Source organism: Xyrauchen texanus, chromosome 48, assembly GCF_025860055.1.
Source record: "Xyrauchen texanus isolate HMW12.3.18 chromosome 48, RBS_HiC_50CHRs, whole genome shotgun sequence".
Lineage (NCBI taxonomy): Eukaryota > Metazoa > Chordata > Actinopteri > Cypriniformes > Catostomidae > Xyrauchen > Xyrauchen texanus.
This window is the reverse complement of record NC_068323.1, coordinates 969,338-992,695: the sequence shown is the minus strand read 5'-3', so window position 1 is coordinate 992,695 and position 23,358 is coordinate 969,338. Positions and strand designations below refer to the sequence as shown.

General features: G+C 41.3%; 1 protein-coding gene across 2 annotated transcripts in view; it reads right to left on the bottom strand.

Annotated features, from left to right (window-relative positions):
- Window positions 1-20,102, bottom strand: part of LOC127639611 (uncharacterized) — a 32,990-nt gene extending 12,888 nt beyond the window's left edge. The window contains exons 1-4 of one of the 2 annotated variants that reach the window (XM_052121720.1): window positions 19,906-20,102; window positions 16,485-16,808; window positions 8,347-8,673; window positions 7,077-7,284 (exon numbers count right to left, since the gene is read on the bottom strand). In XM_052121720.1, coding sequence (XP_051977680.1) covers window positions 7,094-7,284; window positions 8,347-8,673; window positions 16,485-16,808; window positions 19,906-19,951 — 888 coding nt within the window. In that variant the 5' untranslated portion in view covers window positions 19,952-20,102 and the 3' untranslated portion in view covers window positions 7,077-7,093. Of the gene's footprint in view, window positions 1-7,076; window positions 7,285-8,346; window positions 8,674-16,484; window positions 16,809-17,207; window positions 17,323-19,905 lie in introns of those variants that run through there. The other variant, XM_052121721.1, reaches the window with a different exon arrangement.
- Window positions 20,103-23,358: the final 3,256 nt, after the last annotated feature.

The window sequence follows — 23,358 nt, the reverse complement described above, 5'->3', positions numbered from 1 at the left end:
TGTACTGTGTGTGCAAGTATGTGTACTGTGTGGGCATGTATGTGTACTGTGTGTGCAAGTATGTGTACTGTGTGGGCATGTATGTGTACTGTGTGTGCAAGTATGTGTACTGTGTGTGCATGTATGTGTACTGTGTGTGCATGTATGTGTACTGTTTGTGCATGTATGTGTACTGTGTGTGCAAGTATGTGTACTGTTTGTGCATGTATGTGTACTGTGTGTGCAAGTATGTGTACTGTGTGGGCATGTATGTGTACTGTGTGTGCAAGTATGTGTACTGTGTGGGCATGTATGTGTACTGTGTGTGCAAGTATGTGTACTGTGTGGGCATGTATGTGTACTGTTTGTGCATGTATGTGTACTGTGTGTGTGCAAGTATGTGTACTGTGTGTTCAAGTATGTGTACTGTGTGTGCAAGTATGTGTACTGTGTGTGCATGTATGTGTACTGTGTGTTCAAGTGTGTGTACTGTGTGTGCGTGAATGTGTACTGTGTGTGCGAGTGTGATATAGTGGATTTTATGTTTATAAATTTTTATTCAAGGGCATTATAGAATTGGTCAATTTTATTTTTCTAATGTTGCTAATATTGTTTAAATGGTTATTGCTGCTTTGTTAAAACAAAGAGTGTTATATGCATTTATTAAATTAATTATTTTCGTTTGGCATACCTGCGTGATGACGTCATCGCATGCTTTAGTAGGTGGCGCCCGTGATGTGCTTCATTCTGAGTAAATACGATGACAATGAAGCAATCACTGCAGCGCTCGATTTATTCATTCTTTAATCTTTTTATACTTCTTTTCAGGTAAGTAAAACACACTTGGGTTTTGAGTATAAACATTGTTTAATGCAATACTGATGAGTTGTGTTACTATATTAATAGTGTGTAATGAGTTTAGTATGTCTCAGCACATGGTTAGCAGGGCTGTTCCTAACCCTATCTCGCAATTTATTATAAATGGTCGTTATGTCGATATTATTTGAGCGTATAAGAGTGCATGATGTTGTTTCAGTTTATGAGTTATCTTAAACTTGCATTTGGGTAATTTAACACTTTCATGTCCGTTAACTGAGTTATGCATTTCATTCGTCTTAATCAATCTGATACGTGACTTTATGGTAGGAAATACATCAGAGACGATGGAGTGAACCGAATATTTCGGCTGCATTGTTGTGTTGTTAATTTCATACTGCCATTTAGAGTAAAAATTGTAAAAATGTTTTCTCTGGTAAAGGACATGAGATTTCAGTGTCACCGTGTCATTTGTAAATGCCACACGTCTAGTGTGATAAGAAATGTTTGAAGTCACTTATGTTTACAGCCAGTCATTACTGTTAAGTGATACATGCACTGATAATGTAATGTACTGAGCATTTGTTATACCTGTATGCCTTTATTAGTTTCATTCGGAGTAAATTAAGCACATTAGCACTATTCTCAGATGATAAACTTCCGGTCGAAGAGCACGCTGGCACGGTTTGGTCGCCGCTTCTCCCTCGGTGTATATCTAACACTGTTGGATGTAATATTAATTTTTGTCGACGTTTATTTGCGCTAGTCAAAAAAGTAGTGCAAAACAGTTGCATTTGCTGACATCTCGTACAAATGCTGCTGACTGCCTGGCTCCGGTTGTAACGTCTTCATTTCATGTCCTTGGCCTGAGAAAACTGTCACTGGTGCTGTTCGTCTCTGATGTGGTAATATGTGCTTTCCTTGGAGGGCCTGTTTATTAACGGGCTAACTACGAGGTTGATCCATGTACACCTCCACGCAGCTCATGTGTCTTCCCCGGTTCGCCCTGTGCTGCCGGTTGTGACGCGCCGATACTCTCTGGCATCTCAGCACTGAGCCTGTTGGTTCTTCCTACTGAAACGTTACCATTCCTTGACCGCGGTGTGTGAAAGTTGTCTCTGGTGACGTCTGTGCCTGCTGTGGTGTTCTGCCTGCTAACGGGTCATCTACAAGGCGGATCACTGTGTGTGTTCGAAATTCAACCTACCAAGGGGGTTTCTAAAATATTGCTGTTAATATGAGGATTAATATGTGTCTCTGGTGGATTCTTTTATGCTCTACTGTCAGTGCCACTTCAGCACTAAAATACTCGGCAGCGGAGCTATTGCGTCTGAACTCAATGATCTTCAGGACTCCGCGGGCTCTGTTTGCCCACCGTGATGTTCTTCTCCGACCGAGATACATCCACCGCGGATCGGGACGATCTTACACATCCAGTAAGTCATCCTCTACTATTAGTTTGATTTGGTCTAAAGTTCGTCCCGTTCCCTCCACCGGCCGTGGAGTTAATCCAAATCATTTGATTCCAGTTACCAAGGCAACATCAAATGCTAGTTTTACTGACTGTTTTAAATGTGGTCTTTTTAATGTTCGATCTCTTACAAATAAAGGTCTGATGCTAAGTGAGTTTATTAGTGATGGTAAACTGGACATTATGTGCCTCACTGAAACCTGGCAACTGCCCAATGACTATTTTCATCTTAATCAAACAACCCCTACTGGTTATACTTACATCAGCCAACCTCGCTCTAGTGGGCGTGGGGGTGGGGTTGCTGTTGTCTATCATGACACGATCAAAGTGAAAACAATCAGTATACCTCCTGTTTCTTCTTTTGAATGTTTGGCTGTTAAACACTATGGCATTCAACCATTGATAATTTTAACACTCTATAGGCCACCTAAACCATCTGATGTGTTCTTAACTGAATTTTCTGCATTAATGACTTCGCTAAATGTCTATTCTCCCAATGTATTACTTGATGGTGATTTTAATATTCATGTTGATGCCACTACTACTTGTTCCTTTGCTGCTGATTTTATGTCATTACTTGATGGTCTTGATGTCTCCCAAAATGTCAATTTTCCCACTCACAACAAAGGACATACTCTAGATTTAGTTTGTTCATCTGGTATTGTTCCCTGCAATGTAACACATGTTGATTTACCTATCTCTGATCACAAAGTTGTTTTATTTGAAGTCTCTGTCCCAGTTTCCAGGTATAAACATCAACGCACCATAGCCTACAGAAACATAAAACACATCAATCCTTCTGACTTTGTGAGCCTCATAAATACATACTCGACTACTGACTCCCTCTGTCCCTCCAGCCTCATCACTCATTACAATGACTGCCTATCTTCCTCTCTTGATGACCTTGCTCCCATTCACACTCGTTCTGTTTCCTTCAACCGCTCGGCACCGTGGTATACACCTGGCCTCCGCCAGTTAAAAAGATGTGGGAGACGCCTCGAGCGCCTGTATAAACGGACAGGCCTTGTTTCTCATGAGCAGGCCTATAAAGATCACCTTTTGCAATATAATAACACCATTTCTGCTGCTAGAACATCTTACTATTCGAACATTATAACCTCTGGAAATAACAATTCTAAGCTTCTGTTTTCTACGGTAAACCGGCTCCTTAAACCACCTGAAAATGTGTTCTCTGACCCCTCAACGGATCTCTGCAACAAGTTTTTAAACGTTTTTCATGCAAAAATTCAAGGAATTCATCACCATCTGCTTAATATTCCTAGCACTCCAGCTCATAACCTGACCTACATAACTGCCCTGCAAGGCTCTGCTTCAATCATCTCCCTCTCAAACTTCACCTTGGCCTCAGAGAACCAGATCAATGAACTTGTCAGTAAATCAAAAACATCTACTTCACAATTAGACCCTATCCCTACCAGTCTTCTTAAAGCATGCCTGTCCTCCATCGCACCATTACTCACTACATTAGTTAATTCCTCCCTCACCACAGGCATTGTACCGTCCACCCTTAAAACTGCTGCTGTCACTCAGGTCCTTAAAAAGCCCAACGCGGATCCCGATGACCTGAACAGCTACCGTCCCATCTCCAATCTTCCTTTTGTCTCCAAGATACTGGAGCACGTCGTGGCGCATCAACTACATCACCATCTCATCTACAATGATCTGTATGATCATTTCCAGTCTGGTTTCCGTGCTAAACATAGCACGGAAACAGCATTGGTTAAAATCACCAATGATCTACTCTGTGCTGCTGACTCTGGTCTATTGTCCATCCTGATCCTACTTGACTTGACCGCTGCTTTTGACACCATTTCACATCCTCTCCTCATTGAACGTCTGGCCAGCATTGGTATCATGGGGGATGCACTCTCCTGGTTCTGTTCATACCTCACGGATCGTCAGCAGTTCGTACAACTCAAACATTTTAAATCGGCCTGTGCGCCTGTGCCTCAGGGTGTCCCCAGGGGTCAGTGTTGGGTCCACTACTCTTCATTATATATCTGCTTCCGTTGGGCATTATCATGAGACACCACAAAATTCATTTCCACTGTTATGCTGATGACACCCAGCTTTATATTTCAACTAAACCTTCTTCTCCCCTTCCACCAACCTCACTTACCAACTGTCTTCAAGACATTCAAATTTGGATGAACACAAACTTTTTAAAACTTAATGCCAATAAGACCGAAGTCATGCTTATCGGCTCCAAATCTACTCTTTTAAAACAGCAAAATCTCAATTTAACCATAGATGAGACCACGGTCCCTCTGTCAACTCAAGTCAAAAGCCTTGGTGTCATTCTGGACAGTTTCCTTTCATTTAAATTTCAGATTAAATCACTTACCTGGGCTTCGTTCTTTCATCTCCGAAATATCTCCAGGCTTAGACCCTCATTGACACAAGCCAGCACTGAAACATTAATTCATGCACTTGTCACGTCTCGTCTGGATTATTGCAACTCCCTACTCATCGGTCTTCCTTCAAAGCTGTTAAATAGACTTCAATTTATTCAGAATTCTGCCGCTCGAATCCTCACTGGTTCCAGACCATCTGATCATATCACACCTATCCTTATCACTTTACATTGGCTCCCTGTGCACTACCGTATTGACTTTAAGATCCTCGTCATCACCTACAAATCACTCCATAATCTTGCACCCAGCTATATTTATGGCCTCCTATCAGGATATGTTCCTACACGCTCCCTTCGCTCTTCCTCAACTGGCCTACTTGTCACCCCCAAATTCCGTCTATCCACCATGGGGGCCAGGGCTTTCAGTTGCGCTGCTCCAAGACTCTGGAATGCCCTTCCCTCCTACATTCGACAGGCAGACACAGTCAAATCATTTAAAAAATTGTTAAAGACCTGTCTCTTTAAGAAAGCTTTTAATCTCTAAAACATTTTTCTATATTGCCATAGTTACCCTCCTGACACTCTTTATAGTGCTTTCTTCGGGCGTTCTTAGCATTTTGCTGATTTGTCATATTTGTAATATGTTTTAGCCTAATATGAATTTAAATGTATTTGTATTTTTAAGTCCTCCGAAACATGTAAGATGTCCTTGGGTATTTAGAAAGGCGTCGGCCAAATAAAATGTATTATTATTATAAATACGACGACAAGGAAGCCATCACTTTTTATACATGTGTACAGTGTTGTGTGTGTGTGTGTGTGTGTGTGTGTGTGTGTGTGTGTGTACTGTATGTGAAAGTATGTACACCAAGATTGAATGGTTTTGTGGACCCAGACAGACCGAAACAGCCGCTATGGCAAAGAGCACGTCTTTTTTCTCGTTCATCTTTGATATGAAGCATTTTATCTACTGATTACATTTATATTTAGTCTTTTCCCTCCAAAATGTTTGTTTTTAGCGGCAAGAAAAGCGATTCGCTGTCAACAGCAATGGAATGGATCCGTGAATGTCATTTATAAACGTTACTTGGCAACCAGTTGTGGGAACGCCCACTAGCGACTTCACTGGCGACCTGCAGCGACAAAGTCACCGGCAGTGTGAACGAGCTTTAAAATTAGCAACTCTGCGGCTAAAATATCAGCAGTGTGGAAATATTTTAAACAAGAAAGCGAAAACTGCAACATCTGCAATGTTGCAGATGTTGTGACTTGTTTCGTGAGGCGGTAACAATAGAGATGCGTTCAATACGACTAATTTGATACAACATCTTATAATGAAGCGCGCGACGGAATACGGCGAGTTCAGTCAAACACATACAGCTGCTGCGCCGAAGCAACAAACACTGGACAAAACTTTTAAAAGGAAGGAAAAATATCCTCGAGGGAGTGAAAAAGCCAAAAAGATGACAGAGAAAGTGTTTGAGTTCACATCTCTGCGGTGGAGAATGCGGGTTTTCCCGCCTCACCAGATCTGTACAGTGAGGTTCATCACAACACACGAGATGATTTAAATGTGACTGTTGTTAGTTTTACAGCAGATATTTGGATGTCATTGATCACCTCACTGCACACGGGATTAATTAATCGTGTAATATTAAACCAGTTTCATGAGTCTCATACAGCCGATCATGTAAAACACGTCAGAAATAAACAAGTACATGTGATTTTACTTTCGTTTTATTCAATTCATGATTGTTGATCTTGGGCCTGTTAAAGTGTATCTGAATTAATGTTTTGTTGTGATTATTCAAGTCGAGCTGTTTGATTATATTCATCCATATAGAACTCGCTGGATTTATCCTGAATATTAAAGTTAAATAAACTATTACACATTCGAAGTAGAAGTTGATTTTATCTGTGAGTTTATAAAAAAGCTGCACTAAGTTAAATGCATTCATCTTTTAGTTCATTTGTTTCCTTAGTTATTTTTGTAAACAAACAAATAAACAGTCTGCAGCTCCATTATGGAGGTAAATACAAGTATCGGATCGGGACTCGGTATCGGCAGATATTTAATAAAGCTGATCGGGACATCTCTAGAATGGACAGATTAAATGAGACTATAACACACTAAAACAATCATATTCAATAATCACAAACATCCTGTTATTGCTGCTGACAGTAAACAGATGTTATTTGGACACATTTGATCATTTGTGAGTTTTCTACAGACAGAGAGATGCTGTTCACACAGAAGTTCATGATCGTCATCTATTATTAATATTCATCACAGACTCATTAAATACACAAACTTTCTCAAATTCAACAAAATCTTCAAACATGGATTATTTTTATGATTTCTTTTCAAAAGATTTATTTGCACAATAAAGTTCATTATTTTTCCTCTTTGCTGTGTCTGCTGTAGATAAAACTTACCTTTTAGATTTCTTAGTTCAGAGAGCTTGCAGCAATGGAAAATGGAAATTTTTACAGCAGCGATTGTACATCTTAACAGCAGAAGCCTTGATCTTGTGGCGATACCAAAAAATCCCAATCACCACGAGCAGCAGAACAGCAACAGCAGTACATATTCCTGCTATAGCACCTGGAGACGGACGCGGATCTGGAACAACTGGAGATCGTTCTGTTGTAATGAGAAAGACAGACGGTCATTAGTGTCACTGAATCTGATCCATGAATCATCAGAACTAGAAACATTTGTCTGCTCGTATCATAAACACCAAACCAACATCTGTTTTAAGTATTAAATATAAAAATCAATTGAATAATGTAAAGATGAATTGAATATGATCCCGCTATAGTTTAATACAGAAGTGAAATATGGACAGATTATAGATTATATCCACTTGTAATCTTCTGAAAACACCTGAAACGATCAGAACTGAATCCAGAGATCATCGACCTTCATCAAACTCTGGAAACTTGACCAGCCCTTTACAAACACAAACATCAAACTCACTCGTCTCATGTTTCATTACCTCAATGTTCAGAAACAATTCAGTCCAAAACATCTGAATGTCTGAAAATAAAAGAGCGGTTCATGCAAGAAGACGTCCAGTACCGGTCAATCCGTTCAATCTGAAACTCTTCACAGGATTGAGCGAAACTCACATTACAGACCATGTTTAGTCCAGATTGCTGTTAGTGTTCAATCAGATATTAGCTTTTAGGGTTCATTTACTTTTTCTCAGGGGTGAGAAGTCATCCATGTTCTCCAATAGAGCTTCAACTAATGATTATTTGATATTGGATTAATCTTATGATTATTAAAATGAATATTCTGGATTATTGCAGCGATCAATCACGAGCTCTTCACCGATTATTCAACTTGTGCCGACATTAAAGGTTTTATTAAACGTAAAATGTCATTATGGATGTTTGATGTTCAGTTTCATGAGGGTGGAGCTGAACTGTAAATGTCTTCCTGTGTGACGGATAATATGAGAATGATTGTTCATGTTTTACATAAATCATGCCATTATTACTGGCTCTTCATCATCTCCATTAATCCTTAAATTATACAGTTTACTGCTTTTGAACAACTGAAACTGATTTATTTTCTTTTAATGAAATCTATCAAATCTTTCTATTAAACTAATTGATTTTCTGGCTTGTTTTCACATCAACAGACAATGTGAAACACAGAATATGAATATTAATATATTGAATCATGTGAGTTACTCACCAATAACAGTAACTCTGAACATCTTTGGTTTGGTTTGTGATCTGTTGATCTCTAATTTATAAAGTCCAGAATGTTCAGTTGTGACGTCACTGATGATGAGATTTCCAGTTTTACTGTCCACATTCAGTCTGTCATTGAATATCTTAGAAACATTAGGTAATGTAATGTTCTTGTTTCCAGTCTCTATAGTGACTCGTGCTATACGAGTTTCTTCTGGTGTAAAATAACTCCACTGCAGCTCATCAACCGTCTGTAATCCAGTAAGATCAGTCTGTAGAGTGACAGATTCTCCCTTTATTACAGTCTTTGTCTCAACATCAGACACACCTGCAGAACAAACACAAACAGTTCAAACACACGTGTAAAAACATCAGTTGAATCTATTCATCTGATCTAAAGACATTAAGAGTTTTACACATTTTACCTGAAATAAAATACCAGTTCAAATGTTCTTAAACTCATAATATCTAAAGTCATTTTTCATTTCCTGTCTTTATGATTTGAAACCTGTTTTAAATGCAACATCATCAGTTATGACACAAATCAATCCGCACGTGTTATTTGTCATTAATAGTGTTTTTCACGCTTGGTTTCCCCATAAGAGCTGACCGTTGCCTCTGTCTCACACTTGGCACCTGCCCACACTGCCAAAAGTACCAAAACCTGGTTCAATGACCATGGTATTACTGTGCTTGATTGGCCAGCAAACTCACCTGACCTGAACCCCATAGAGAATCTATGGGGGATTGCCAAGAGAAAGATGCTTGGTGAGCAGAAGAGACCTCTTTCAGAAACATAAAATCTTAATGTTTTCAAACTTTTGACTAGTATTTTATATATATATATATATATATATATATATATATATATATATATATATGTGTGTGTGAATGTGGAAACTCATGACTCAATGAATTAAGTAGCCAAAATGATTTTACTTTTGAAATTGAATTACTGTGTGAATTACTGTTGAATTACTGTCACTCCACTTCTCAGGTCGTCATACATCTCCCAGACACATGGAGACCTCCTGCAGTAGGCCACATAATGTCCAAGAGCATCCCGAGTTAAGCCTCTTTTGAAAGCAATGATTGTCCTTAAAGCAAATCTCTGTCCTTGGAGCATCAGATTGGAGGGAAATTCACATAAAGGAAATTCTGTGGAGTTGCTTCCCAGGTCAGTGTCAATCCGCAGAAGTTATCCCAGACTGTAACCGAGCACTTTTCCTGAGGTATCTGTCTTGAATGCAGAGGGACACTGTGACAGACTTTGTATTGGCCTGAGGCAGGGGGACTCCAGAAGTGTAAGACCTTCTTCCACTGCGGCCTGAAGATGAGCCATGCCAGAAGTGTGCAGTACAGCAACAGAAGTACAAACAAATGGATCTTACCGGGTGACTTGTCTGCTGAGACCACAATACTGTGAGGAGCACTGTTTTGGGAAGGAAACACATGCAGGTTCAACAGGCCCACTTTCAGTCTTTTCCCCCCTCACAGATGGATCTGCATGGAGCCATTCAGGACAAGGAGAGAGGTATGAATTCCTCTTCCTCTTTTTGGGTGGAACCGCTAGGTCTCTCCAGTTTTCAACAGCATCTCCATATGTCCCAGAACAGGAAGCATCCATTTCTGGATTTCCATCTACACTGCAAGTTGTGGTGGGTAGTGGATTGTCTCCTGTGATTATCACCGTTGCAACAGCTGCATCCTCTTCACCTTTTTCCTCACCTTTTTGTTTTGCAGAACAAATTTGCATGTTGCAATGAATCTATCCACCAGAATAGGCAAGTTTTCATGCTTGGAAAAGGCCACGTTTGATGTTTTTGAACTCTGCTTCAGCATTGGCTGAACTTGCGGTGATGTTGGTGCTTCGAAAGTGAGGGATCGTTACCCCTGTCCAGAGTGGTATGTAACTTGTAAGCCAGGGAGAAAGTGCATATTATCATGATCCCCATGAGCTACAGCAAGTGACCTGCTCTCCTCACATATGTCTGTTACCCACTGTCCTAGCCCTGTCTGTGTTTGGTCACATGGATCCACATCCAGGTCCTCACCCTTTACATCTGGAATGATGACACACTCTTCTGCAATTCTGGCTTTCAGGTATTTCTTGCACCTTTCAGATATGAGGGGGGTTCCAGAACCATCATTGCCCTTTTCTTCAAGCAGTCCCACTGACAGATCAAACAAGGTGGTACTTTTGCTGACTGTTTACCGAGTAAGAGGAGTGAGGAGGATGAGGAGTAAAAGCCTTGACCAGAGCTCTGAGCAAAGCCAGAGAAAAGTCACTCACAACCTCTTTTGGAGTTGGTGCACCTGCACGTATCCATTCTGTCAGCCAATGTGTTATTGCATTAACATCATGTCTCTCTGTGAACACTTCTGAGACACTTGAGCTCTCATCCCCTGCCAGAATGCCCTGATATAAGAATATATGGCCAGACTTGCCATTTGGTCTCTGTAGTTTCCTCACTACTGAGCCAGCTGCATCAAAACTCACAGTGGGTTTAGTAGATGTCTTTGATAATGACTTGTACATATACATTTGTGTTTGACTTCAATAGTGACAGGAAAAACTTGTCCAGTCCAATATCTTTAATGCGACCACTGTGAGGTACACTGTATTTAAACATCTGCAGTGACACAATGGAATCCTTGTCACCTAATTCTAAATCATTCCTCTCTTGCTTTGCTTTGTGCAGGGTGGCCAAATTAGGCAGATGACTTGGCTCAGGATCTCCAAAATCCATCAGCTTTGTTGCCTCTGATGCCCTCCATACATGGGGTTCCCCCATCACACGCTTGGAACAGCCAGTGTGCAGGGAGTCATCAGTGTTGTTAATTAAACACTTGAGCACCGTTGGGATGTTCATTTCAGGCGCTTTGTCAAATTTTTGTGAATGTGGCCACGACACTCCTTACAGTTGCCTCTGATTTCTATGTATTTCTCTGTGGCTGATGGATAGACCTTGGCTCTTTTAAAGGTAAATGTGCAGGGGCATTTCACTTCTTGCAATGAATTCAGGCATGAATTCAATCCATTTCTGAAATGGAATTCAATATCAAAAGTCCAGAAATCTTTTGGTCTGGGTGAAAGGGACCCTGGCTCAAAATCAGTGTCATCACTACTGCCATTTTTTTCATGAGTAAACCCTAAAGCAGTCCAGATGTTGTGTCTATTTAATTTAACAAAAGTGTATAGAGACTTTGCAGTGATCTTGTTTTCTAGCTGCTTACTAAGCTCTGTCCAGATGCTCTGATTAGGAGTAGCTATGTTGCCATTTTGAACTTATGGCCTCTTTTGATGAACACAGGACTGTGAAAATGGAATCTGTCAACTTCTGGTTTCTCTGCCATAAGCAAAACAAATTACCCACTTAAATAATCCTGACACTCAAAAAAAATGTCATGTTCAGTATAAACTTGTTTTCATTACTGTATTGGTCTGAATATAAGGATAATATAGTAATAATATATCAGGATAATGTATCTTAGATTAGGACCAATATGGTAATGTTGACCCCTAGATGCACAATGTGTTCAAAAAACTATCATGGGTCACATGTAAAACTGTATTAGCAACGAGTTTTCTGTTCAATAAACATTGACAATCTTAGCTCTCATGAATGTTGTACCATTATTCTTGAAGTTAACAAACACTATTGTAACTGGCAGTGTTAAAACATTGTACAGAAATGTAATTTAGTAACGACTTTTGTAGTTTGATTTATATGGATTTATCTCTACTAACTCTACACTAATTTCCACAAGAGCATCTTGAACAGAAGTGTCACTTGACCCTATAGTGGTGGCAGTGAAGTGTAGCAGATGATACTCCATGTGTCACGACTGACGGTGAAGGTAGACACAGGGACGAGGATCTAAGTGCAGCAGGTTTTATTAAACAAGAATGGCAACACAAAAGAACACCAACAAAAGAAACATCCACGATGGGAAAAGGTAAATAAACACGAAAGGCAAACAAGGGGATAAGCTGGAGTGAAAACGACGATTGAAGCATGGGAACAGACATCTACATACAACAAAGACCGACACGGGAAAGGAGAAACAGACACGGTTAAATACACAAACACAATGAAGACTCAACGAGACACAGGTGGGAACAATGAAGAGTGCAAGCAGTGAGAGGGGCCAGGAATTGTGGGAATTGCAGTTTCACGCTTGGACAGTGAGACTACGGGCGGACAACAGGGAAAACGTGACATGGAATGGGAGCGGTGACAGGTGAAATGGAAAACACGGAGCGGACCAGGAAACATGACATAAACGTGAAGGGTGAAAACAGAGAACATAGGACAGACAACACCGGAACGTTACATAATCCCCCCTCAAAAGGACCGGATTCCAGACGGTCCTAAGAGACTGGAGGGAAAAAACAACAGGAATAAACAGATGTATAGGGTGAGAGGGGCTAGAAGGGAGGAAAAACAAACAGACCAAAGGGGGTACAAGGCACACGCAGACAGAGTAAGGAGGTACAAGGAACAATTAGGCAGTCCATGGGGGCACAGGGGGCAAGGCAGTCCACGGGGGCAAGAAGGGAAATGAGACAGTCCACGGGGGCACAAGGGGCAGACTGGAAGACCAGGGAGGCCGAGAGGGCAGGTAAGCAGTCTCTGGGGGTGCGTGAAGGGAACCGGGTCAGGTGGTCTGGGGGGCGTCCACCGGGTAGGGACAGGTTTAGGAGGACAGGGAGGTTTCGACCAGGCAAGGACAGGTTTGGGTGGCCCAGGAGATGGCCGTAGAGCGGGGGCCTGTTCAGGGGGCCTGGGAGGTGGCCACAGGACAGAGGCCGGTTGAGATGGCCTGGGGGGCGGCCACAAGACAGGGACAGGTCTAGGGGGCCTGGGAGGTGGCCATCGGACAGAGACAGGTCCAGGAGGCCTGGGGGGCGGCCTCAGGACAGGGACAGGTCTGGGAGATGGCCGCAGAACAGGGGCCAGTTCAGGGGACCTGGGATGTGGCTCCAGGACAGGGACAGGTTTAGGTGACCTAGGGGGTGGCCATAGGGCTAGGGCTGGTTCAAGGGGCCTGGGAAGAAGAGTGGCCACTAGGGGAGCTGGCGGAGCCAAGGAGGACTTCTGAGACGGAGCAGACGAAGACTTGGGTGGTGGCGCCGAAGGAGGCGCAGGCAAGGCTGCAGGAGACCCTGGGGGCGGAGCTGCAAGGGGCTCTGGAGACGAAGCTGAGGAAGGCTCTGGAGGCTCAGGAGGCGGAGCCGTGGGAGGCTCAGGAGTCTCTGGGAGCAGAGCTGTAGGAGGCTTGAGAGGTGGAGCCGAAGGCTGCTCGAGAGGCGGATCTCTAGTAGGTTCTGGAGTCTCTGGGAGCAGAGCCGTAGGAGGCTCTGGAGGCGGAGCCCTGGGAGGCTCGAGAGGCTCGAGAGGGCGGAGCCCTGGGAGGCTCGAGAGGGCGGAGCCCTGGGAGGCTCGGGAGGGCGGAGCTCTGGAAGGCTCGGGAGGGCGGAGCTCTGGAAGGCTCGGGAGGCGTTGGCGCTTGGACGGTCGAGGCTACAGGCGCTGGCTCAGGGACGGTCGAGGCTACAGGCGCTGGCTCAGGGACGGTCGAGGCTACAGGCGCTGGCTCACTGACTTCAGGGGCAACAGGCTCGCTCACAGTGACCTGCCTTGGCGCAGGCTCGCTCACAGTGATGTGCGTAGGCGTTGGCTCGCTCACCGTGATATGCGGAGGTGCCGGCTGGCTGACCGTGGCTGACGTGGGCACAGGCTCGCTCACAGTGACGTGTGTAGGCGTTGGCTCGCTCACCGTGATATGCGTAGGTGCCGGCTCGCTGACCGTGGCTGACGTGGGCACAGGCTCGCTCACCGTGGCTGACGTGGGCACAGGCTCGCTCACCGTGACAGGCGTGGGCTCTGGCTCGCTGACCGTGACAGGCGTGGGCTCTGGCTCACTGACCGTGACAGGCGCGGGCGTGGGCGCAGGCTCGCTGACCGTGACAGGCGTGGGCGCAGGCTCGCTCACCGTGGCTGGCGTGGGTTGGAGAGCGGAGGCTTTCCTTCTCCTTCGGGCGGAAGAGGTTGGCTGCGCTGGCTCATCGATCCGGGAAGGCAGGGGCTCAGGCTCGACAGCCGGAAACACGAGGGGTGGTTCCTCGGGTGTGAGTTTTCTGAGGGTGAGACTCACGTACTCCCTCCACGTGTGCTCTCCAAATTCTGGCGCTTCCCACGACTGGGCTGATGATAACCCGCCCCGGTAGATGAGCTTGAGGGAAGCGTCGTCGAACCCGGTGTGGATGGCGACCGTGGAGAAGAGCCGTGAGTACTCGCGAACAGGAAGATTTGCCTGGGCCAGTGTGGTGAAAACCGCTGCTAGATCCATTATTGGTCGGTCTTTCGGTCACGACTGACGGTGAAGGTAGACACAGGGACGAGGATCTAAGTGCAGCAGGTTTTATTAAACAAGAACGGCAACACAAAAGAACACCAACAAAAGAAACATCCACGATGGGAAAAGGTAAATAAACACGAAAGGCAAACAAGGGGTTAACTTAACACGGAAGGTAAACACGGGGATAGCTGGAGTGAAAACGACGATTGAAGCATGGGAACAGACATCTACATACAAAGACCGACACGGGAAAGGAGAAACAGACACGGTTAAATACACAAACACAATGAAGACTCAACGAGACACAGGTGGGAACAATGAAGAGTGCAGGCAGTGAGAGGGGCCAGGAATTGTGGGAATTGCAGTTTCACGCTCGGACAGTGAGACTACGGGCGGACAACAGGGAAAACGTGACATGGAATGGGAGCGGTGACAGGTGAAACGGAAAACACGGAGCGGACCAGGAAACATGACATAAACGTGAAGGGTGAAAACAGAGAACATAGGACAGACAACACCGGAACGTTACACCATGTAAATAAATAAAAAGTTCAATCAGGAAACAGCAGTGAATGAAGTAAAGATAATTGTTTATTTAACAAATGATGTGATGATTAGTCTTGACAGAAATTCTTCGGCAATTCGTCTCTAAAAGTGTGTTCACATCGAGAAGATTTGCGCTTCATTTTCTCGTGCCCAGAGCTGAGCGAAAGTGAGTCCGACAGACACCAGATGAATATTGAGCTGCTGCTGTCTGAACACCAATACCTTTTTAATAAACACAATAGCAACTACAAAAATATTGACAAGGAGTTGTTGTTGTATTAAAACATCTTTATCCAACATTTTGGCAAGAGATTGAAATGACAAACCCAAAATAAAATGCTCACTGCTCATAAATCATACTGACTACACACAAAACAAGATAGAAATATATAATATAGTATCTAATATATAGTAATCAGAATGACTGAGACTGCTACTATTAATATTTAAAAAAGAACCACAAACGAAACTTTTACCAGCACAAACGATTGAGACTATTTTGCCAACTTTTTATTTAACAAATGATGTGATGATTAGTCTGGACAGAAATTCTACTCAAGTGTGTTAGAAATATATAATATAGTATCTAATATATAGTAATCAGAATGACTGAGACTGCTACTAACCTATATTTGATTTGTGTGGCCATTAATTGATCCATTTATCATGTCAGTATTGTATTCAATAAATATCAGCATTTATAATTCGCCTGTAATTCAATGTCTAATATTTAAAAAACCGAGGAAGCACAAACGAAACTTTTACCGGCACAAACAAACGAGAATATTTAGGGTGAATTTGGAGCATGTGGGGGACTGACTGACCTCAGAATGACTTTTAATATTTAAAAAACCGAAGCAGCACAAACAAACATTTTTACAGGACAAACCAGCACAGATGATTGAGACTATTTTGCCTACGTTTTGCGTTGGGTGGGGGGCAACTTCACGCAGGTAGCGAGCAGCAGTATGGATGAACACCAGCATCTTTCTCTAAAAACACTCGGCAGACAATAAGAAACTAAATAAACCATCTGACGTGTCCGACAGTCTGACTCGGACAAACTACATCAGCCTTTAATATCAAAGACCCATGAATCACTTGTGTTTGTCCGTCCACTAAAGTCTTCTTTACAGTTTCCACTTTAACATTCAGTGTGAAAATATACCAGATTATTCCAGACAATTAATCCCACAATTATTACAGAAGTAAGTTTGATCTACTCACGATTGACAGTAACTCTGAAGTTCTTGTATGGAATCCCAACACTGCTATTGATCCCTAGTGTATAAAGTCCAGAGTCTTCGGTTCTGATGTTTGTGATGGTGAGAGATCCGATCTGATCCACCTGCAGTCTGTTCCTGAATCTTTCAACATTTTTCGGGGGTACTGTGATAATCTTATTATATTCCCTGTCAATCTTTGCTATGAATTTACTTTGACCATTAAACATCCACAGCAGTGTCTCAGCTCCCTGAATCTGAGTAACATCAATCTGTAGAGTGACAGAATCTCCCTCCATCACTGACATCATCACGTCACTGAACACACCTGCAGAACAAACACAAACACATTATAAAGAAAGATAGAAAACAGCAATGTGAACTATTATTCTACTAATATTGATCATTTCCACTCATATTACTGTTGTGATAAAGTATTTGAATACAGCTGCATACTGTGTTTAATAGTGATCTAGGGGCTGTTCACTCCGAACACATTCATGTACAAAAGGAAACACTAGACACAGATATAACACAACACAGATGTCTGCTTTATACAATAACCTGAAAAACAGTGACACAAACATGTCCGAATGAAATACTGTATCTGTATAATTCATCAGAATTATAATAAACTGTAAGAATGATGAAATAAAAGAATAATCGCAAATGTGCAGTTTATATTGAAAGTGGAAGTGTTGAAGAAACAGAAAGGAATTTGACTCACCCTCCACGAGTAATAAGAGTAAGAACGATAAATAATGATTCTTCATATTGATGGAGAGTTTATGATTAATCTGTTTCTCTGTAAATGTTTCTGACCCGCACACACATCCACTGACTGTTGATTCAATAAACAGCAGATTATGGTTAATTATGGTGATTAAAGGTGCCTCAGTTTGTTCCTGGGAGGAAACTCCGCCTCAAAGGCTCCATATGTTTATGATTAGGGTGGGGGCGGGGTTAGGGCATCCGCTGCCTGACAGGAACACACTGAGGCCCCACAGACGTGTTATGACGTGTTTCTGCCTTATTTAACAACATAAATGTAGCTAATATTTTTATATTTAAGATTTTATAAATATTTGATGTACATTTATAAGATTGAACATTGTATTATATTACCCTGGAGAAGTTTTAAACATCAGATAACAGCTGCTGACAGAACAATTATCGATGATCGAAAAATCGATATTTTTATCTTCCTTTGAAAAGACATGAAAATGCGATCACTGATATTTGTTTTGCTGTTGGAGGAAACAGGTCAGCAAATATTAAAAATTACATTTGCTGTGGTCTCCCATTCAAGTTTACCCAACATCAGTCTAGTTTCCATCCACCTTTCATGCTGTTTGTGATCGACAAAGTGAAAATGCTTAAAAATAAATTGTGACATTTGTCGTCTTCTGCCCGTTTCCATTCAAATGGTCTTTTATGGATAAAAATGTGTGCGTGATGACGTCATGCCTAAAAAACCACTTTGTCACATCAGTTTTGGTTTATTCTGACCTGAAGCCGTTTCAATACAGAAATGTGTTTATCACTAATTCACCTCCCAGAGGTCCCTAATATTGTTCCTCTGAAGTTTGGGTATTATGTGGAGATTATTGAAACAATTCACTGTCATTAGTCAGCTTATTGTCATTATAATTAACAAATAAAAGCAATCAGAAGAGGAATTGCAATCTAAAGGGAGCAGTTGCTCTTCTGATGGGACTGTAATATCGGTCCTGATGTTGCACCCATCACAGGTTGCCATCGGTTACGACCTGAAAGCGGATCATCATGACCCTGTTCAAGCTGATAACCTGTGAAAGACATCAGGACCGACATTACTGCAGCAAGTATTGAAGAAACTTCCAGTGTCAGTATCAGGATCATCATGGATGTGTTTCTGATGTGTGACAGATATTAAAGAAACATTGATGCGTGTAATATCAGTGTTACATATATGATACATTCCTCATATTCAATATTTTAAACATTAATCTAAAGCATCACAACTGCATCATGTCCCGCATATTTCTCCAGTGACTTTAACCACCAACTGAACTTGATGATCATCTCAAATATATTTTAGCATCATGATGTCATTTATATTTCCTGAAGCAGCAGTAAATGTGATCTGAGGTAAAGATGGTTAGATTAAAAATATTTCAACGTTTTAAAATGTTCAAAAGCTGTTTTTCTGAAAGTGACTCATTGGACAAATAGTTCAGATAGTTTATAATCTTGAGAATAGTCTAGAACATTCTGAGAACGTCATTCAGACGACTGTTTCCATCTACAGAACATGGTATGGATAATTTAAGTTTGTGTAAAGAAAAGGCATATGAAGGTCTAAAAATATATATTTTACACATTTGGCCATTTATTTAATTTAATACAGGGAATTTTAACAATAACTTTATAGATTTGGGTTTTATGTTAGTGTTCCAAAAAAGATGTTTTTCTCTCAGTATTGTGTATTTATTTTTCATTTAAAACATCTTTGTCCATAGAAATGAAATATTTTATATTTTGTAACATCAATGAAGAGTTTAAAGCATTTGTGATGAGGAAATATCCATTTTAGAAGTTAAAACAGCCATTAAAAACTAAAATGACACACGTCTCCTGTAATGATGGCCAAACTGCTGAATTCTTTCCAATATTTCTAGAAGATCTGGCTGAATTTATTTTAATGGTCTTTAAAGAGTCCATTGATCAGTGTTTCATTACCCTCAATGACTCGAGGCCTGAATAACTTTAATTCCACAACCGGACAAAGATCCATTATTATTATTATTATTATTATTATTATTAGGTAATTGAACTTTAATGAACAATGACAGTAAAATTATTGCTTCCATATTTGCATAAAGGCTGAAAACAGGATTAGATTGTGTTATTGAGGAGTTACAGGGTTTATAGGGGCTTTTATTAGATCTTATAGAAGTTATTAATGAAAATAATATTATCTTGTTTATCGAAGGCTAATAATGATCATTTACATTAATAAAGATGTGTTTCCGGGTTTTCTCGAGTAAAGACGCGGACTGACACGCCCATTTCCTGTGTTTGCGATCTCTACTCGTGTTTGTGCTATTTACATTGTTTAAATAAAATAAAATAAAATAAAAACTGTGCTCTGTTGATGTGATGAGGGGCGTGGCCGTCTGCAACTTCCTATTTATTTATCTTTTAAATATCTTCATTCTGAATACATTATTAATTATTATAGAGAGCTGAAGTAATCTGTAATATAACCAAAATAATATCTTGGTGATTCTTTTCAAAAATAATGAAATACTGTATCTGTATAATTCAACAGAATTATAATAAACTGTAAGAATGATGAAATAAAAGAATAATCGCAAATGTGCAGTTTATATTGAAAGTGGAAGTGTTAGAAAAAGAAAGGAATAGAAAGGAATTTGACTCACCCTCCACGAGTAATAAGAGTAAGAACGATAAATAATGATTCTTCATATTGATGGAGAGTTTATGATTAATCTGTTTCTCTGTAAATGTTTCTGAACCGCACACACATCCACTGACTGTTGACTTCAATAAACATCAGATCAGTGTTGCCAACTAATTTTCAGCGGAAGTCGCTAAAGGTAGGTCGATTTGTTGCTAAAAGTTGCTAAATGACGTTGTGACGTCATTGCGCTATGACGTCATTACGTAATCCCAACGCAAATCTACAGGTGTGTTCGACATCGGCTGCTGTTGGATGTAACCGATCTGCGAGAGTTGCCGCGTGCAGGCGGGGAGGATCTGCAAACGGAGATATGAAGCCGGACACGTTGTGGCTCCCGTAGTTTGCTGCAATTACGTCAGTCATGGCAGATCACGTGGTGTTTGCTTGCTTTATCGCAGACGAGCTGGAAGCGATAGAAATTCCATTATGTTTGCATGACATTGGGCAAAATGAGCAACGAAGGTGAGTTAAATGGTTAAATGTAAGAAGTATCTATTTAAACAAATTACACATTATCAATTTAGTTTTAAAGTTACTATACCTAGAATCTGCAAATTATATGTTGAATAAAAATACTGTATCGAAAGTCTAAAGTCTTTGCAATGTATTACTGATGTAATGGGTGGCTTTTGTAATCAATAGCTACTGTTGCTTGCCTTTTAATAATAATTATTATTATTTTGGTTTAAATAGAGAATTACTCATTCTGACAAAGAAATAATGGAGTTTTACTCCAATTTCAACACTTCTGTATACACTAATTATTTGATTAAAATCCCAATTCAACATAAAACACTGAAAATAAATGTTTGACTACATTCAGTTAGGCTACATGTATATAGTGAGTACAATTCCTCTTGTTCTAATTTAGAATGGTTCCAAAAATAGACAATTTTGTGGAGGATGTTGTCCCTCTCTACAGTCTCTCAGAATTTAGAGGTCATTTCAGGCTTTCCAAAGAACAAGTGGAGGTTTGTACTGGTTAATATAAAATTCATTGAACTATTACAAGTGTTAGCATGTTGTCTTGATAACCTATTTTTCTACCTTTGCAGGATGTCATTACTACCCTTGGTCCTGTTTATATGAATTTACAACAGACCAAACTTCCACTCACAAACAGTGTTCTTGCCTGCCTTTGGACATTGGCGAATCAGGAGTCATATCGTGGGGTGGCAGATAGATTCAACATGTCAAAATCCACTCTTGCCAAGCATCTCCATGAGTTTTGTTGCAATGTGAACACATACATGGCCCACCACATTTCCTGGCCCAGAGGTCAAAGACTGGAGATGTCAAAGTTAGGGTTTGACGCAGCAGGTTTCCCCAACACTGTATGTGCAGTGGATCCACTGTATGTGCTGTGGATATACTGAGACCCCACTGTGATAATCCCCTAGCATACATGAATAGGAAACAGTTTTATTCTGTAAATTTAACTGGGTTTTGTGACAGTCAGCGGCGCTTCTGTCACATCAGTGTGGGTTACCCTGGGAGTTGGCATGATGCCAGAGCATTTCGCTTCACAGAAGTTTGTTGTGTTCTTGAAGAAGATCCTCATTCCCTTGTTCCACAAGGAATGCACATAATTGGGGATTCTGCCTACCCTTTGTTGCCTCAACTTATGAGGCCTTATAGAGACAATGGCCACTTGTCTGCTAGGCAAAGATACTTTAACAGAAAGCTCAATGCAGCTCAGCGTGGTCATTGAGCATGCATTTGGCATTCTAAAATCTAAGTTTAGGAGGCTCCATTGCCTGCAAATGAGAAGCATTTCCAATATCAGTTCAGCAGTCTCAGCCTGCTGCATTTTGCATAATCTTTGTTTAGAGCCCAGTGATCAAGTTGTTGTGGTAGATGATGGTGTTGATGATGAACCACACCCCCAGCAACCCCACAACACTAATGCATGTCATTATAGAGACCAGATTTGTGGCCAGATCTAACTTGTATGTGTATACTAAACATACAAAAGTAAAGATTTGAATGTACAGAAATATTCAACAAATGATAAAAAAACAGATTTTGTGTTGAAATAAAGAAATTTATTTTATTGAACAAAATTAGTTTGTCATTAGAAATTGTGTTCTTTGGGAACATAAAAAAAGAATACATAGTAGACATTTTGGGGAAAGGTGTAAATCAAAAGAGAAAACATCTTTACATTATCATTTTATTGAGGTTCATGTGGATTCTGTAATAGATGCATAATTTGCTCTTGTCTTTTTCCCATTTTCTTCAGCTCCTCCACAATTGTTCCCAAGCTGGTCACCATCTTTTTTTCGAAGGACCTTCTCCGCCTCTCCTTAAGTCGTTCCTGGTGGCCATCTCTCCAGATCTGGCCTTACCAGGGACTCAAGCACAGCAGTCCTTCTCTCTGCATGCTCTTCGTAAGCCTCCAGAAATTGTAAGGGTTGTGGTCGTCTTTGCCTGCTTGTGACGTTTGTATTTGGTATGGTAGAGGTTCCTGGCTGTTCATCCATACTAGCACCTGCTGGCTGGTCTTGAAGAGAAGATGTTGTGGGCATGCTTTGGGTGGAGGTCTCTTCCAAACCTAGAGGTGTGGAGTGAATGGTGCCAAGTGGTGCAGTACCGATCCCCGATGACCCAAATAACTCATCCATTAGCTGGTGGGGGTGGATTTCAAATGTAAAATGAAAATGGCCAATGTAAGACATGACAATGTTATTTCAGAAACATAAAGTAAAGCAGTCTTCAACTTACTGTATAGTACTCCCAGGTGATCTTCCCCCTCCCCAGTTGCACGGCGCCTGTCTTTTACTCTCTTATAAGTGGTTAACATGTTTGCTAGTTTTTTTCGAATTTTTTCACTTGACAAGTTGTAGCCCTTTTGTGAGAATGAGTTTTGTATTTTTTTATAGAACGCCATTTTGTTCCTAAAATAAAGTTGCTGGTGAGTTTTTGTAAGGTCCAGTAGAAATAGTATCATTTGATGTGTTATTTCTGTAAAATGGAGGGGATAAGGAGAGAAATAGATTAACACTACAAAACAAAGAAAATGTAATTTAACCACAGTATTGACATTTATCTTCCTTACAGTAGTTGATATAATACCTTGAGATTCATGCCTGTCTGACTGGAAGGAGGGGGATGAAGGTTGAATGGATGCTGAAGGGTTTCCACACACTGCACCAGGTTGCAGAGTGGCAGGCGGTGGGTCCTTGACAGTGGAGGTAAGTAGTACAGGGGGCCTAGTGGTAGTAATCGGGTACTGGCTGGTTGATGGTGGAGGTGGTACAGAGGGCCTAGTTGTAGTATTGGGGCACTGGCTGGTTGATGGTGGTTTCACAAAACTGAGGTTTAGGGGTACTGGCGACCTAGTGGAGGTAGTGAGACATGGAATAGGTGGTTGGAGGAGCTTTGCAGCACAAGCTGGGCCACTGAGGAGAGC